The 17,437-nt window shown below is 34.3% G+C and overlaps 2 protein-coding genes across 2 annotated transcripts; one reads left to right on the forward strand and one right to left on the reverse strand.

Moving 5' to 3' along the window:
- Window positions 1-6,905: 6,905 nt before the first annotated feature.
- On the forward strand, window positions 6,906-12,718 carry LOC104821600 (mannosyl-oligosaccharide 1,2-alpha-mannosidase MNS1). The gene is made up of 14 exons (XM_010552520.1): window positions 6,906-7,278; window positions 7,859-7,906; window positions 8,186-8,347; window positions 8,625-8,737; window positions 9,218-9,283; window positions 9,417-9,588; window positions 10,160-10,249; window positions 10,498-10,622; window positions 10,763-10,828; window positions 11,030-11,138; window positions 11,231-11,329; window positions 11,447-11,527; window positions 11,611-11,781; window positions 12,321-12,718. Exons 1-14 carry the CDS (start codon window positions 7,120-7,122, stop codon window positions 12,567-12,569), a joined length of 1,710 nt encoding a protein of 569 aa, XP_010550822.1. The 5' UTR covers window positions 6,906-7,119; the 3' UTR covers window positions 12,570-12,718.
- A 377-nt stretch (window positions 12,719-13,095) lies between these two features.
- Window positions 13,096-17,180, reverse strand: LOC104821601 (KH domain-containing protein HEN4). Its single transcript, XM_010552521.2, has 8 exons — window positions 16,472-17,180; window positions 15,844-16,224; window positions 15,009-15,260; window positions 14,714-14,921; window positions 14,525-14,592; window positions 14,358-14,425; window positions 13,738-13,843; window positions 13,096-13,616 (listed from the first exon to the last, which is right to left on the reverse strand). Exons 1-8 carry the CDS (start codon window positions 17,081-17,083, stop codon window positions 13,479-13,481), a joined length of 1,833 nt encoding a protein of 610 aa, XP_010550823.1. The 5' UTR covers window positions 17,084-17,180; the 3' UTR covers window positions 13,096-13,478.
- Between the last annotated feature and the right edge of the window lie 257 nt (window positions 17,181-17,437).

A 17,437-nucleotide genomic window follows, 5' to 3' on the forward strand; every position in this document is an offset into this window, starting at 1 on the left:
ATGCACGATGCCATCCATGTCGGTTTTCTTCTTGAAAACCCACTTGCATCCAATGGTCTTAGTACCATTGAACGAATCGACCAAAGTCCACACTTTGTTGTCGTACATGGATTGCATCTAAGACTCCATGGCCTGGTGCCATTTCTCGGAATCGGAACTCGCCACAGCCTCTGAATACGATGTAGGCTCGTCGTGTTCTAACAACATGAGTTCGTCGTTTCTAGTCACAAGAAAACCGTATCTTGTAGGCTCTTGGCGAATTCTACCAGATCTCCGAGGTTCACTAGTAGGTGTTGTCTCAACAACTTGTGATATAGGTCGAACTGTTTCGACATGTTCACTCGATTCTTCGACTATTTGTGGTTCTCGAACTTCTTCGAAATCTATTCTACTCCCACTGACTCTCTTGGAGATGAACTCTCTCTCGAAGAAAGATCCATTCCGAGCAACAAATACTTTGTTCTCGGATGGGTTATAGAACCAGTACCCTTTAGTTTCCTTAGGGTAACCCACAAATATGCATTTATCAGATTTGGCGGATAGTTTATCAGAAGCTAGACGTTTCATATATATATGAAAAAAGTTTCAATTTTTTATTTGATTAAATAAAATTAAATAATCATTTAATCCAAAATACCCGTAATCGATTAACTCCAACCGAAACATTCGGCCATCATTAATTATTAATATGTTAGTTATTTCGAAGCTCAACATCATTTTTAAGATTATCTATAATCATATATATATACACATATATATGTGTGTGTGTCAGTTTTTATTTTTATTTTTATTTTTTAAAATTTTATTTATATAAATATGATGTGACTTATGATATACTGTCATTCCTACTGTTCTTGATATGAAATTGTGTTGTGTATTAATTGAATCTCTTTGATTGTTCTAAATTTTTATAATTTTAAATAAATGATTGATTATTTTATTAAAATTATTATAGAAATCTATATAAAATTTTTAATTATTATAAAAAATCAAATTAATATTTTGTAACCATTTAAATATTAGTATATGATAAAACTGAAATATAATATTTATAATGAGGTAATAACGTAAAAATATCCGAACTTTTACAAAAATCCTAAATAAATATCCGAACTATAAAATTGTTATATTAATACCTGAACTTTTCAAAACTCCCACATAAATACCCAGACTTTAAATTTTTTTTCAAATCAAACAAACGCAACTGCTGACTCAGCAAAAAACTGCTGACTCAGCAAAAAATTGCTGACTCAGCATTCAAAAATATTATTAAATATCCAAATATTCATCTACATGTATTTAAATATAATTATAAACCCCTAATTAGTTGTATATGTATATTTTATATATATAACTAATTATAATTATATATATTAGTTGTATATATACATTTTGTATATATAACTAATTATAATTATATATATTAGTTGTATATATATATTTTGTATATATAACTAATATATATACATATAAATAGTATTTTTTAATATATATTATATGTATATGTGTTAGTTATAACTATTTTTATTTTAATATGTACATTATATATGTATATAAATTTAATTATAATTATTTTTATTTTAGTATATATGCATTTGTATGATATATATATATATATTGTAGTTATGAGTACATGTGTTTTATTAATTATAAATTATTTTATTTTTAATATATATATATATATGTATATATGTGAATTTATATGTATATATTAATTTAAATATATGTAGATAAAAATTTGAATATTTAATAATATTTTTTTGGTTGAGTCATCAGTTTTTGCTGAGTCAGCAGGTTTTTTTGCTGAGTCAGCAGGATTTTGCTGATTCAGCAGTGGTGTTTAACGACGTTAAAAGATGAGTGTTTGATTTAGAAAAAATTTAAAAGTCTGGGTATATATGTGGGAGTTATAAAAAGTTCAGGTATTTATATGATAATTTTATAGTTCGGGTATTTATTTGGGATTTTTATAAAAATTCAGGTATTTTTATGTGATTATCCCTATTTATAATCAATAAAATATACTAAATTTTTAATATAAAATTTATATACAAATTTATTATATAAATTTTGATATTTATAAATATTTATCTAGTTTTAAATATTATAATATGATAAATTTAAATATATATGATATTTTTATTATGATTTTTTAAAATTATACAAGTTATATTTGTTTTTTATTCAAATTTTATAATTTTTTTATAATAAATTTAAAATATTAAATTTTTTTAATAATTTAGATAGATTATGATTTTTAGTCAAAATTAATATATTCCTCCGAGTAATAAAAAACGAAACTAAATTCGAATAAAAACGAACCAAATCAAATTTAACATAAAAATTAAATAAAAGCATTTTTTTCCAAAAATAACCCAATTCGAGACGGAGGTCAGATTTATTTCATTGTTTTATATATTTTTTTAAAAAATTTCAGCCTTTTTTTCTGGTCAAACTTCAAGAATACACCTGACGTGTCGTAGCTCTTTCATGGATACACTCCAAAAAATGTAAAAAATTTTGTTTTCTAGAACCTGATTTTTTGTAAAATGGCATATATAACCTCAAGTGTAAAATATCTAAAATAACCCTATACATTTAAAATTAAAAAACGTGTAAAAAAAGACAGGTAACCTTTTCTCTCTCTTCTAACATGCCAACTCTCTTCTCTCTCTTATCTACATCCTCTCTCTTTCGTTTCTGTTTCATTAAGTAATTGCAGTTTTTTTTTATATGATTAATGATTTAAGAAGAAATTCAGTAATTAGGCCAAACAAATATATTATACATTTAATCGGATAATTATTTCTATTTTTTATAAGCGATTGAATCGCTATGAAATGACTATTTTGTACGTCTTTTAGGTATGTAAAAAAATCAGTCATGATCATAAGTCGCAATCGTTAAGTTATAATAACATAATTGTTTAAAAATAGTGAAAAATAATTAGTTAAAACAAGTCAAAGATCAAAACAAGTAACTATATTAAATATATATATTAACCTTACACAAACACAATCAACCATATTATATAAAATGTACCAAAATATTAAAATTTGTTAAAAATATTAATGTAAAATGATTACTATCACTTAATTGGCGGGATTTTTTCATCATTCTTTGACTTTTATGTGCATTTTCTAAGTTATGTAAAATAATCAACGTTGTCGTAAATAAGTGACAATTATTAAGTTACAATTACGTAATTGTTCACAAATAATGGTAAATAATTAGTCGTAACACGTCAATATGGCAAAACAAGTGAAAGAGTAAAAACAAATACTAAAATATATATTAAAAAAAAGTAAAAAAGTTAAAAAATCAAATGTATAACATAACGAAAAACTCTATATGTTTGTTTTATTATCTACCAAAACCAATTTATTACAACTTATTTACGATTTCGCGAATCAGAAAAAATTTCTCATAAAACTTGTATTTTGTTAATATTTTTTAAGGGGTGATGAATATAAACTAATTATGCAAAGAGAAAGAGTTTTAGATCACAAATTATAAATTAATTAAAAACTTGTACATTTGTTAACATGTAACATTAAATGTATATTAACTAACTACTCACACATTTAACCACATTACACAAAATGAATCAAAATATCAAATTTGTTGAAATTTATTGAAAATATTAATTCAAATCGATTAATATCACTTCATTGGTTGTATTTCATCACCATTTGATGAAAACGAGTCGAAATTCGCGATATTTTTAACAAATTTATAAAAATTCGATGGTGGCATATAAGTCGTAATCAAATCGTAAATATATGGTTGTGGCCGATTCTCGAGACAAAATGAGACAAAATTAGTGACTGTCTCTTGGTTGGATCTACTTTTTCTAAATACGTTGTCCACATGTCTTTTCATATTATTTTAGATTTTTGTTTTTTTATACATAAGTCTGATTTCTAAGGAAAAACAACTCAATTATAACTACTTTTTGGTTACAATAAAGTAGTCATAATTGTCACTCTTTTTATGAGTTTTTTTTTGCAGTATATACGACTTTCTATCTTTGTTTGTTTATGCACAAGTTCAATCTTATATAAAATTTTCTAATTTTTTGATCATCCGAAAAGAAATTATGCTAAATAAAATACCATCTTAATATTCACACAAATCATACAACACAAATCGAGTTTACACATATAAGACATCACAAACCGAGTTCATACATACAAGACATTATTTCTTTGGCACATACAAAGATCAATACTTACAAAATAGATACAACAGCTAATGAATTCTGAATGTGGTAATTCTTCAGGTGAAGAGCCGAAGCATCAGACTCGGACGTCTGGTGATCAACGGTTACAATGGCTATGCATTCGCCGCCCCCGACGATTTCTCCCCTATTTTTTTCTAATCCACTGGCTTGTCTCAAGATTTTAGGATCCTTTTCACATGAACCAAGATCCAAGAGAAGGCCTTCACGTTAAAACCTGAAAGAGAAAAGTCTTGTAAAGAACATTGAATTTGCAATAACATTGTAGTCATCTTCGGTCCAGAAACATAACTGTAGCATTTAGAAGAACACGAGGTTATGAAGATCGGTTCTATTGACAAGAAGAGGCGAATCGATCAGTTCAATGACGGTGACGTCAGAGAAACCGAGATGGGTTAAAGCCATGGCGTCGTGTCTGACGTTGACGTCGACGCAGAAGGCTTTGGAGCGGTTACGGAGGAGACCCGATTGGTGAAAATGGAGGAAGAAGGATGAGAAAGAGGAGAGACATGATTGCCAAGCCTTAGAGGACCAGAGGCAAGAGTTCTTCTTAGGGAGGAAGATATTGACGAGGAGATGAATCGCAGATGGATTTGAAAAAATGGATATGTGGCTTCAATGGAGCATTTGGAGGGATGTATGTCTTCGATGTTTGAAGGATTAAAACTACGATTATCGATATTCCTATGATTATGAATGCCATTAAAATTCTCTGTAAAAGTTTTTGATGTCTCTCAATGGTTGATGGAGAGAGAAATTATTCTATTTATTGTAGTGATATTTTACCTCCAATAATATGATCTCACACATGTGTATTATTTCACACGTTTTTTCATTAAGGTTATCATAGTTTTTTCATGTTTTTTCAAGAGTAAGATTGTATTTAGGCAAACTTCACAATTGCACCTTACCTGTCGCACGCCTTTCACAGATACACCCAAAAATCAGAAGCAATGATCAAAAGTCAAATTTACCCTTATAAAACAAGGAAAGGACTATATCACCCTTAATAAAAAGAAGCGTATAAGAAAAATAAATAAACGCATGTTACCAGATTTTTGATAAAAAAATTAATGAAAAATATTAAAAAATAAAAAATTAATATTTTTTTATAAAGATTTAAAATTTAAAAAAGAAAAAAACAAAACAAACACTTAATATATATAATTAATATTTAATCTAATTCTTATCAGTTATGTGTTAGATTATTTTTATTCTTTTAATTGAATAGTTTATTTTAAAATTTTTATAAAAACTACTTTTAAAACTAATAACTTATCTATTATATTATATAACATATTAAACTAATTAGAAATAATTAATAAAATTATAATACTATATATCACTAGAAATCTAGAATATAAAATTAACTGAATAAATAAAATAGAACAATTTTAATATATTAACGTTTATGCTTTTTATAGAGATAAAAAATAAAAAAATATTGTTTTTTATAATGATTCAAAAATTAAAAATCATAAAAAAAGACGTTGAGATAAAAATCGAAAAGTACGAAAAGTCGTAAATACTACAAAACAAAGTTACAAAGAAATAGTTGCAATTGTAACAAAAAAAGGTAATAGCAATCGTAACCGAATTCGTTTCGAATTTATATAAAAAAAGATGAATTTGAAATTAATTAATAAAAATCATGTGGACAAAAATTAAAATGTGAATTACTTAAAAATCTGAAAATTGTGTATCAAATGAGAAATACTTGGAGAAATACTTGGAGAAATATTTGTGGCGAAATTCGTATGAAATCGATTTTATGTTTAAAAAATAAATATAGAAAGTCGTATAGACTGCAAATAAAAGTGGCAAAAAAAAGAGTAGCAATTTTGAACAAATAAAAATGGGCCCAACCAAAAGTAAAAAACGACATTTTATCTCGGGAATCGGCCACAACCAAATATTTACAACTTGATCACGACTTATTTACTACCAACGAATTCTTTTAAAATTGTTAAAATATCACGAATTTTGACTCGATTTTTATCAAATGGTGGTAAAAATATATGAATTAAGTGATAATAATCGTTTTATATTAATATTTTCAACAAATTTAATATTTTGATATATGTAATATGGTTGAACATGTTTGTATAAGTTTAATTTATATTTTGTATTACCTATCAAAACTTATACCAAATTTTTAATAAAATTGTAATTTGTGATTTAAAACTCTTTCTATTGACATGATTAGTATATATCTATAATCTTTCGAATAAATATTGACAAAATACACGTTTTATGAACATATTTTTTCAATTAACGAATTTGTAAATAAGTCGTAATTGAGTCGTAATAAATTAGTTTTGCCAAATAATAAAACCAATGGACACGTTTTTTGATGTATCAGACAGTTATTTCCGTACGTTTTTATTTAAAAAGTGTTAGGGTATTTATGACATTTTATATATAGGGTTATATGAGTTTTTTTACTACCGTTGAAGTGTATAATCTGATAAGAAAAAATTTTACATTTACATGTATCAATGATAGCAGTGCCACACCCCAGGAGTATTCTTGAAGTTTGCCATTGTATTTTGCTATTTTTTTTTCACCTTGCTAATTTTTTATATTTTAGAGGTGTATGAATGGAAGTCATGTGACTGGTCAGGTGTATTGCTGAAGTTTTACCCTTTTTTTTCCTTCGAGGGATCTCAGTTCCTACTCCGACCAAGTTCTTCTCTTGATTGGTACCAGAACCGAAGATTGGAGTTCGAATCTTCACTTTCGTTGTTTCTTCGATCCATGGGCATGGATCCGTCCATTTCTACCTCTTCCTCTTGAAATTTCACCCTCCATCGGTTGGATCGTTTGCATTTTTTAGGGTTTTTATCGGAGATCTGACCGGAGAAAGGTTTTGTGTTGAAATGGCGAGGAGTAGATCGGACAGTGGCTTTGGATTATGGAGGTATTTCAATCCGGCGTATTATCTCCGAAGGCTGAGGCGTTTGGCTTTGCTTTTCATCGTGTTCGTGTCTGTGTCCATGTTGGTCTGGGATCGTCAAACTCTTGTCCGGGAACACGAGGTGCGTTTTGTTTTGTCCCGGCTCCTTTTACCTGTGACATGAACTCGGAGTACTTTTGGTCCCTGTTGTTTAGTATGCGAGTAATAACTAGTAGTGAGTTTTCCCGGAAGATTGTGGAAGTGTCTCAAATACTGTCGTCTTTCATCTGAATAGAGGCTTAATTCTTGCCTTAGAGATGACTCTGGTATCGTAGCTAATGGGTAGGCACTATTGAGTTCAATGAACTAGACGGTAGCCAGGTTTAGGCGTATCTCATAGCCGAGTGGAAGCAAGGCTTCTCTTTTCAGAACCAAAAAGGAGGATACTTCATGAGTTCTAATCACACGCATGATTCAGTTTGGATAGACATGACCTCATTTCAGATGGAAAATAACTGTAATAGCTGGAGGAGACATCTGATATGTTCTTTGTTTGAAACGAGTTTGATGTTTCAATCGCTCCACAATAAAAAGAAATATGTTATTTATATGCGTGGATTAAGAAGGCATACTTCTTTTTGCACTTCCAAGGAAGTGAATGCATGAGATAACTCACCGTTTGCTCAGTTGTTGTGATGTCTAACAGGTATGCTGTCATGCAGGTTGAAATTTCTAAGTTAAACGATGAAGTTTTCCGGTTGCAGCAGGCGGTAAGATATTTCTTCGCTTTATACGGGTTGATGATATGTTTAGTACATCCAATTTCTTCATTTTCCATCTTTGCATCTTCTTGATTCTCAATTAGCGTCCTTGATATATATCGCATGTTACGATCTAGCTTCTTTGCTGAAATTATGCATGTTGATGCCAATTCTTTTTTTTTTTTGCATCAGTCTGACTAGCTGTGGTTCCAGTGAAGCTTTTGAGAAATTTTAGTGGTTTTATAGTTGTCTTAATCATTCAATCTAAATGATGATACTTTCTGCTAGCTAGAAGAGCTAAAAAGCATTGGCGGGGATGTACCTTTTAAGATACTGAAGAATGTCGAGGATAATCCAGTTGATATCCAGCGAAGACAGAGAGTAAAAGAAGCAATGATTCATGCTTGGAGTTCATATGAGAAATATGCCTGGGGAAAAGACGAGCTTCAGGTATAGAATTGTTTCCAGTCTAAGTTCGCTCTTGTCACCACATCTTGTAGAGGCATGTTCTACCCCGTTCTTGTTTGCTTGTGAAGTTTTTGTGATAAGACTGTGTGCCTTGAGCTTAACTCAACTTACCACATTTTTAAAGGCTTCTAACTATTTTTTCAAATCACTTATGAGAATGAGAATTATCTGCTTGTTTCAGCTGCTCTGCAATATGATTACTATTTACTCACACTTTAGCTTTTGCTGAAGCCATTTTTTCCCCTATTGTCATTATCAGCCGCAGACGAAGGATGGTGTTGATAGCTTCGGTGGCCTCGGAGCAACTCTGGTAGATGCATTAGATACACTTTATATAATGGGTCTAGATGAGCAATTTAAAAAAGCCAGAGAGTGAGTAATTTTTCTATCATTCTTCTTATTTTCAGCATTTTGCTTTCTGGCGTTACTTGCTGATAATGGACTTGGTCCATCTTCCTGGACAACAAAAATTGGCATGCTACTAAGATCACTAGGGACATCTTGGTCCTTGGAGCTGTATGTTGTTCATTTTGTCCAAATATATAATGTCTCATAAGAATAAGAAGCAAATTAAATGAAATCAATCAAGCATAATAATCCCATTTTCGATACATACATGTTATGTTCAATATTTGCCTTTGACAGTAGAGTAGATGTAGATCTCAGAAGCTGGTCAGGATGATAACTATATAGCGATATTTTCTGGCCTTAACCTTTGGCTGCTCATGGTATATTTAGTTCTCTTACTCACCGGCTCATCTACATGTTCCCTTTTCAACTATTGGAAGCTTTCCTTCCAAGTATTCCTCTCCTTCTTCCCAACTTCATTTGCGTATAATTTTTCCTTTGCAGATGGGTTGCAAACTCGTTAGATTTCGACAAGGACTACGACGCCAGTATGTTTGAGACAACCATAAGGTTGCATTTCACAGGTTTACCATGTGGTTGTTTTCTGTACCTGTAGTAGGGAGAGCCTTATTCATTCGCTTATTTGTTGGTTTTGAATGAACAGAATTATATGCTAACAACTTCTCTCTTTGTTGGGTTTCAGAGTAGTAGGCGGACTTCTTAGTGCATATGATCTTTCCGGGGACAAAGTTTTCCTTGATAAGGCTAAGAATATCGCAGACAGATTGTTGCCTGCGTGGAACACTCCTTCAGGCATACCTTATAATATTATCAACTTGAGACATGGAACCGCTCACAATCCTTCGTGGACTGGGGTGAGTCATAGATTTTTTACTGCTTTTGTTTAGTATCACCATCCTGAGGATAAACACTGTTACTTTATGTAGAGCTCTTCAAACGGTTTTGTTTTGAGATCCTTACTATATATATTTTCCCCACTCTCTGGTGCCTGTGAATCTTCTTCTTCATAGAGTTGCTAGTCATTCTCTCCATCAGCAGAAACTTGTTTATGATGTGGAGCACCCTAGAGGCCATTGGCAGTTTGAAATTAAGTTCGAACCACTTTCCAAAAGTAAACATGAGCTCATTTGAAATAGGATGTTCTGTGGAACAAAAATAAGGCTCTTCTGGTTTTCACTTTATGTGCCAATGATATTTTCTTCATGGGCTAGACTGTTCAATTTGCATCCGTTCATGGAATAATCCCACACGCTGAGCAACAGATGGCTTTGACCAATCTCTGGATTTTAGAGATAGAAATGTGGGTTCCTTGGCCAAAAAAATCTTGTTTCAGTAGAAGCACATGGATCTTATTGATAAAGATATACTTTCTTGACCATATGCTGTCTGCCGGTTTAGTTTATTATAATGTTTTTGCTGTATTAGGGAGAGAGTATTCTTGCAGATTCTTGCACTGAGCAGCTCGAATTCATTGCCCTTTCCCAGAGGACGGGGGACTTAAAATATCAGCAGAAGGTGCATACCTCTGTTTCTTACAGTATACTTGGTTTTTCATAACTCTGATTCTCAATGCTGGAAAGACTGAGATTTTGTAGATCTTTATGCGTAAATGAGATACTTTATTGTGCTTAACTCTATCGATTTTTATTATAACATAAGATGTGAAAGACAACAAACGGTTAGGATATGTATACTGTCTTAATGCCAAAGAAAATGTGCAACTCAGTGTCCGTGGTTGACTCTTTTGTTATCTGGTGTCTCAGGTAGAGAATGTTATTTCGATACTAAATAAAAACTTTCCTGCTGATGGTTTACTTCCCATCAATATAAACCCCGAAACAGCTACTCCATCATACTCTACCACGACATTTGGTGCCATGGGAGACAGGTGACTTTTGAACTGGATTTATTTTCCTGTTGCTTTGTCTTTTCACCCATCCATATCTAGGGTGAAAAAGATCAAAGGAATATGTATGACCTTTTGGTTTTTTCTATGTTTTGATTTTGGTGATGGTTTCTTTTTAACAGCTTTTACGAGTACTTGCTCAAAGTTTGGGTACAAGGGAACAAAACTTCAGCGGTGAAACACTATAGGTGATTTTACGCTCTCACAGGATATATCTGTAATTGGTTCAAGTTAAGTTAGTAAATGAAACATCTCAGTGCGATTCTGCAGTTGTGACCAGTTCCCATGAGAAACTTAAACTTGTAGTTTGGGTGAAATGAAACATCTTAAGGTTGTAGTTTCAACATTTCTTGAGCTGGGTGATAATAACTAGTTTTGTGTTATGGCAGAGAAATGTGGGAGAAATCAATGCAAGGCCTGTTAAGCTTGATCAAGAGATCAACACCTTCATCATTTACTTATATCTCTGAGAAGAGTGGAAACTCCTTGATCCACAAGGCATTTGTCTGAATTTTTATCCCCAAATTATGCTACTTGAAGAACTTTATTGCCTGATATTTTTTGTTTTTGTCTCTTGTTTATATATCCAGATGGATGAATTGGCATGCTTTGCTCCTGGAATGTTGGCTTTAGGATCTTCGGGTTATGCATCTGATGAAGCCCGAAAATTTCTATCACTGGCTGAAGAGGTATACCGTAGTTGGGTTCAGGCTTTTCATAGTCCCGAAGCTTCTGCTTTGTTTATGCCCATAAGCTTTCCCTTCTAGTTTGAGCCTTCAATGTTTATATGTTCACACTATCTACAGCTCGCATGGACTTGTTATAACTTTTATCAATCGACACCAACGAAATTGGCAGGGGAGAATTATTTCTTTAACGCTGGGCAGGTAGCCGTTTGTTTTACTTAAATACGCATTTTTTATGGTTAGTTTCTTTCTCTTAGTGTTACCCACACACATGATGGGTTCAGGACATGAGCGTTGGAACATCATGGAACATCTTGAGACCAGAGACCGTGGAATCCCTGTTTTACCTATGGCGTTTAACCGGCAACACAACTTATCAAGAGTGGGGTTGGAACATATTCGAAGCATTCGAGAAGAATTCTCGCATTGAGACCGGATATGTTGGCTTGAAGGATGTAAGTTTCACGTTTTGTTTACTATTAAGCGTTATTAGAGGTGGACATAAATACATACGAGGCATCAGGTTTCTGGATACCAAGACGTTTTGTTATTACTCGCCATTATCGAATGGGAACGAATAACTGAAAACTGGTGTTGGGTACCAATGGATACTCTTAAAAGTGATATATGCCACGTTAATTTTTAGTTTTTACCCTTTTGTTTTGGTGTGGATCTGGATACCTAAATTTTTCGGGTATGCAGATCCGTTTTCCAGTATTATACGTTCTTTTGTTATTAATCTATTTTTTAAAATCATTAATGGGTTTGGGTATCCACGGATACCTAAACATTTTATCAATAATTGTAGTCTGGGTACCTGCGACCTTCGGGTATGAGTTCGAATATCAAATTGTGATAATCTAGGCCTTCGGATACGGGTTCATATACCCTATAATTTTTTGGATACTCGACCCGTGGCAGCTTCTATTAAGCATGAAGACTATAATATAGAGAGTTCTGATTCAGATTCATATTTACTTTCTTCGGTTTTCAGGTAAACACGGGTGTCAAGGACAATAAGATGCAAAGCTTTTTTTTAGCTGAGACGCTGAAGTATCTCTACCTTCTCTTCTCTCCCTCGACGGTAATTCCCTTGGACGAGTGGGTATTCAACACAGAAGCTCACCCTCTTAAGATCGTGACTCGGAGTGACTCGGTGAGTCTTGGGCAATCGGGTGGTGACTTGAGGCGTAAGCCTTCTATTAAGTTGCGGCCTAGGCGGTTTGGTCGGATACAGGATTAGAAAGAAGGCTCTTCACTTTGCAATGAGCTGTTTATGAAAAGCTTTGAAAAGCACAAATTGCTAGTGTTGTATTAATTGGAATCTACCATAATTACATCTACAGAACTTTTGCCGTAAAACTTATAAAATATTACTGATTTTACCAGAAACTCTACCATAAGATTGTGTAATAGGTTAGGTTTGCCTACTTTAACATTTGTTTTTTGTTCTTTGAAATTAGTACATCCGATCATCTAATTGTATTCGATTAGAATTTAAATAATTTATTTTAAAATTATATTATTCTTAAATCAAATTTAGTTCCAATTCGAATATAATATATGAACATGAACTGCTACTCTTAATATATAGTATAAATGTGCTATATGTTCATCATTTTATGCGATATATTGGTTCCTCTACTACTAGTTTCTTCCATTTATATATTTGTAGATTTCGATCATAACAAAACAAACCTAAACTTAGGTCAATCTACATACTAAAATCGGTTAGTTCAACAAAGAAATAAATTAATTAACACCAAAGCTTACATACGGACATTGTCCCAGACAGGCAACATCGTATTTATACAGCACATACTGCACATTAGGTATCAATCTTATATTCTTTCCAAAATACATATTTTATCGGAAAATTCCATACAAAAAAAGTGACATTAGAGAAGAAGAAAAACAAACACCACCAAAATCAAAGTCGTACTTTCGATCAGCAACAACACACGAATTAGTCGGTTTTTTAAGCATAAAAAACATAAGAAGATAATCTAAAGACTAACATGTAGATCACATCCTGAGTATTGTAATCATCTCTAGGGGATATACAGGATCATTGATGTATTATATGTAAACTAAAATCTGATAATTAATAAATGCAAAAAGGAAAAAAGAAAATGAAAAAGAAAAAAAAATTCTAAGACTGACCCGAGAGAATGAAGGCATGAACAAGTGTCTGAGCAAAATGGGTTTGGTTTGATGTCCCAGACACCACCACCACACCTTCTGTAGCTCCTCCCTTTGGATCATTCACCACCACATTCGCTCCCGTTATCTGTTGTTTTCGGAAAATATATAATCACAAAACATCGTCTTCGGAAATTGTTTAAGATAATATGTATATATTTGTGTATGTATGTGTATGTGTATGTGTATGTGCATTTCGATGAATTCACCTGCTTGATATAGTTGAGGTTAGTACAGTTCTCCCCGTAGACGTTACCCATATATGCTTGAGGAATCACTATCTCTACCTTCATGCTTGTCATTGTCTGATTCTCACTGCCAAACCGTATAACACAACTAAGATCAGAAAACTCACACTGGTGTTGTAACAAACATTGAAATCCAGATATAGTTCTTGACGTGTAGAATTTTCCCGTTAGCCACTGTACTGATAGGCCTCAAGGATCAACTACTTGAAGAAAGAGGAAAAGAAAAACAACAGCATAAGGACTGAGCCTTGGCCTTGATTCGAAGATTTGGCATCTCCACTCTAGAGCTGACCATGATCTTATCGGTTTCTGTATTTGATTGTTATGATTTGAGGGATTCTGTGCGCATAAGGCTTGGGTTTAGGCTTGAAGACACGTCAGTGAAGGATGTTGAAGCATCTAAGAGTTATAACGAAGAAAGTACAAGAAATTGGCCTGGAGAATGAAACTCTCAGACCAATTAAAACCCTCATTCTGGTGTCTCATGATCTCCTTCGGAACAAAGAAGTGCCGTCACATACCTAGCCATTAAGGGTTTAAAAATAAACAAAGTTTAGGAAGAAAAGGGAGAAAAGGTGTACCTGCCAATAGGTTCATTCCTCAAAGCAAACCCATGGTTCACATCAGCCACACCCCAAGCATGACCATCCTGACCAGAAATATAAACAGGCTATAAATATACAGAAGAAAACACGGGTCAAAGTACATATCTGTAGCACATTATCCTACTTGCAAAAGCTCTGCATACCTGTGGTGTCCAAGACATTGGTGGAGAAGGTGGTCTTTCAAATCCAGGACCATGATGACCTTGTCTCTCTGTATTATATAGGTAACATATATGACAAAACAGAAAAAGATTGAAGTATGTAACCTATTTCATGTAGTAGATCAGTTTGGTGATCATGGGGTTGGGATGGCACGGGATTTTGATCAGTACCATGGAAAGATCCCACCGGGGAATGGTATCGATCTGGAGAAGCTGGATAGGGTCTTGGTCCAAATGGAGGTGGAACTTCTGGAAAGGGAGCCAGGAAAGGTGGGCCACCCATACCTGGAAACGATGGTCTTACCGGGAACATTGCTTCCCTAAGCCTACTTGTTATCTGGAACAAAGCATCTTGGACTGTCTTTACATTGCCCACGACCTGCCAATCCCTAGTATTGGTGAATTCATCTGTATGAAAAACGACAACAGAGGCTTTGCAGATTCTGTATACAAGATTGCTAATTACCTGTACAATCTCATCATGTTGAGGCTCGTACTTTGTAGCTTGATCCTTTGGAAAGACGCGAATGCTGGCCCCAGTAGCCCTCCTCATTTCAGTGATTACATGACCACCTTTACCCAGTAAACGACCTATGTATGGTGATTGTACAAGAAGCCGGGCAACAACAGCAGCACTAGGTTCAAATCCAATCTCTGAGATTCTACTATGCACACGCATTACAGCATCTTGAGCAGGAGAATGCCTTTGCTCCAAGTTCTAAAACAATGTGGAGCCAGTAATTAACCAAAATCTATATTCTAAGACCATATTTATTCAACCATTAATGGCTTCCTATATCAGGCGAGGCTTTCCTTTCCTAAACGAGGACAGTGACGACTCATTGAGTGTGAAAAGTAAAGTATTTACTATCATACAGAAATCAGCACCTCCTGGAAAAGGATACTCAATTCTTTCAGCACTCGGACAATACATAATATGAGGACATAGAATAAGTGGACTAACAACAACAACAACAGTGCCTTAATCTCAAATTTTTTTGAGTAAATAGAATAAGTGGAGTACGCAGATAGACGCTTCGGTTAGAAAGGTAGAGAACCTAGGAATGAGAATGAGGATAAAAGGGAGGGATAGACCTAGGCTTATTTGGAAATAAGTCATTAGCAATGTCTTGATGTTGTTGCAAATTTCGTGAGATCTAACCCAAACAAAACTGAAATGAGTGGAAACGAATACTTAATGCAGTCAACCCCAAATAAACTTGAGATTTAGGACGATGTTGATGTTGCTGAAATAGAATAAGTGGATTAATACAAAAATAATTGGCAATGAACCCACATACCTCTCTTGCCGATATCATGATAACCCGCTCCTCCGAATCATGTATAGGATCCGCTACTTTAATTAATGCACCAGTTTCATTTTGAATAGCTCGAACAACAGAACCACCTTTCCCTATCACGCTTCCAACTTTACCAGCCTGGCATAAGAGCTTGAACACTATGTCCTCTTCGATAACCATTCTATTATAGGGTCTGACATCTTCAGGTATCATATTAGGAGGGTAATCCCATTGATGATGATATTCCGCAGAATGATAATCAGGCGGATAACCATGCTGGGGAAACGGACATGCTTCCCATGTCGAGGGTGCATTACTGCTTTGAAGATAATGAGAGACCAAAAGAAGGGCCTTCTTTACAGCCGAGAACTTCCCTGACATCTTCACAGCATAAGCTTTGTATGAGCCAGAACGAATGAATGAATCGACAGGAAAAACAAGACAAAGCACCTTCACTATTTTAAGAATTTCATGGAAATCCCTAATCACTTGCATTTTTTTCACAAATTTAAGCTAACGGCCCACGATTTTACACGGAAACGGACATAACCAAATGCTGAATCGAGTAAAATCAGATCACCATTCACCAGAGGATTTGCCAAATGCACAAAAGTGAAGAAATGTCTACCTGAATCACCTCATCACCGGGAAAAGCGCAAGGAGGAACCTCATCTTTGGGCAAAACCATAACAGTAGCTCCACTCTCTTGCCTGATCCTCTGCATCATCCTCCCTCCTCTCCCCATCAAGAACGCCGCCTGATTCCCTCCAACAAGCATCCTACAGAAAGCCTCAGTCTCCGACTTCTCCAACTCATCGCCCTCGCCTCGAACGCCGAAAGCAGCATCGTCGCCGAACACTAATCTCTCCAACACTCGAACCAGAGCTGTCTTCGCCGGCGACATCTCCTCCGCATCGTGCTCCGCCGTGCCGCTCGTTTCACTCCTCTGTTCTTTCCTCTGCTCCGAGTTAGGGTTCTCCGATGAATCGTTGCTATGTTCGTCCTTCTTCGGATCCTTATCTGCGGAAATTCTTCCCGCTGGAGAGATTACCAGCACAACGCGCTCCTCCGAAGGAACCGGGATGTCGTCGATGACGCGGATTCTGGAGCCGGTGATGGATTGTAGATGGCGGATGACGGAACCGCCTTTTCCGATGATGGCGCCGGTTCTCGGTGCAGGACAGAGCAGACGGAACTGGACGGACTCCGCCGGAGACCACTTGAAGGAAGAGAACTCCATGGATTCCGATACTGACGTGAGGATTCCTCGGTCGGGCTAACGAGCAAAACTCGCGAAGATGCTGAACGGCGTCGTTCTCATGGTTGGTGGAGTAACCCGTACAAAACCCATTAAAAATTTGCTACCACAATATATACAGCTCTAAACAAATATACGATCTTTTCCGTAGGGATAATAATAACCCGAAACTATGAGATATTTGCAGGGTTTATATGTTTTTTTTTTATAAATTTTTCGAATTTCTTGTATTTATTTTCTTTAGATTTCGAATGGAAACGCGATGCATCCAAATGTTGGTTCGACCGCCGGTGGATATCTACAGCTATATATCTTGGTTTGATAGCCCATTTCATA

Source organism: Tarenaya hassleriana, unplaced genomic scaffold (genome assembly GCF_000463585.1).
Source record: "Tarenaya hassleriana unplaced genomic scaffold, ASM46358v1 Cleome335, whole genome shotgun sequence".
NCBI lineage: Eukaryota > Viridiplantae > Streptophyta > Magnoliopsida > Brassicales > Cleomaceae > Tarenaya > Tarenaya hassleriana.

Bases quoted from the DNA above. Each gene is read 5' to 3' on its own strand.
- LOC104821601 (XM_010552521.2), bottom strand. From the start codon at position 17,083: ATGGAGTTCTCTTCCTTCAAGTGGTCTCCGGCGGAGTCCGTCCAGTTC. The intron at 16,225-16,471 runs GTAGACATTTCT...TATGCTGTGAAG, and splicing joins CCGGTGATGAGGTGATTCAG to ATGTCAGGGAAGTTCTCGGC. The intron at 14,922-15,008 runs GTAATTAGCAAT...AGGGATTGGCAG, and splicing joins AACATGATGAGATTGTACAG to GTCGTGGGCAATGTAAAGAC.
- LOC104821600 (XM_010552520.1), top strand. From the start codon at position 7,120: ATGGCGAGGAGTAGATCGGACAGTGGCTTTGGATTATGGAGGTATTTC. The intron at 10,829-11,029 runs GTGATTTTACGC...GTGTTATGGCAG, and splicing joins TCAGCGGTGAAACACTATAG to AGAAATGTGGGAGAAATCAA. The intron at 11,782-12,320 runs GTAAGTTTCACG...TTCGGTTTTCAG, and splicing joins GATATGTTGGCTTGAAGGAT to GTAAACACGGGTGTCAAGGA.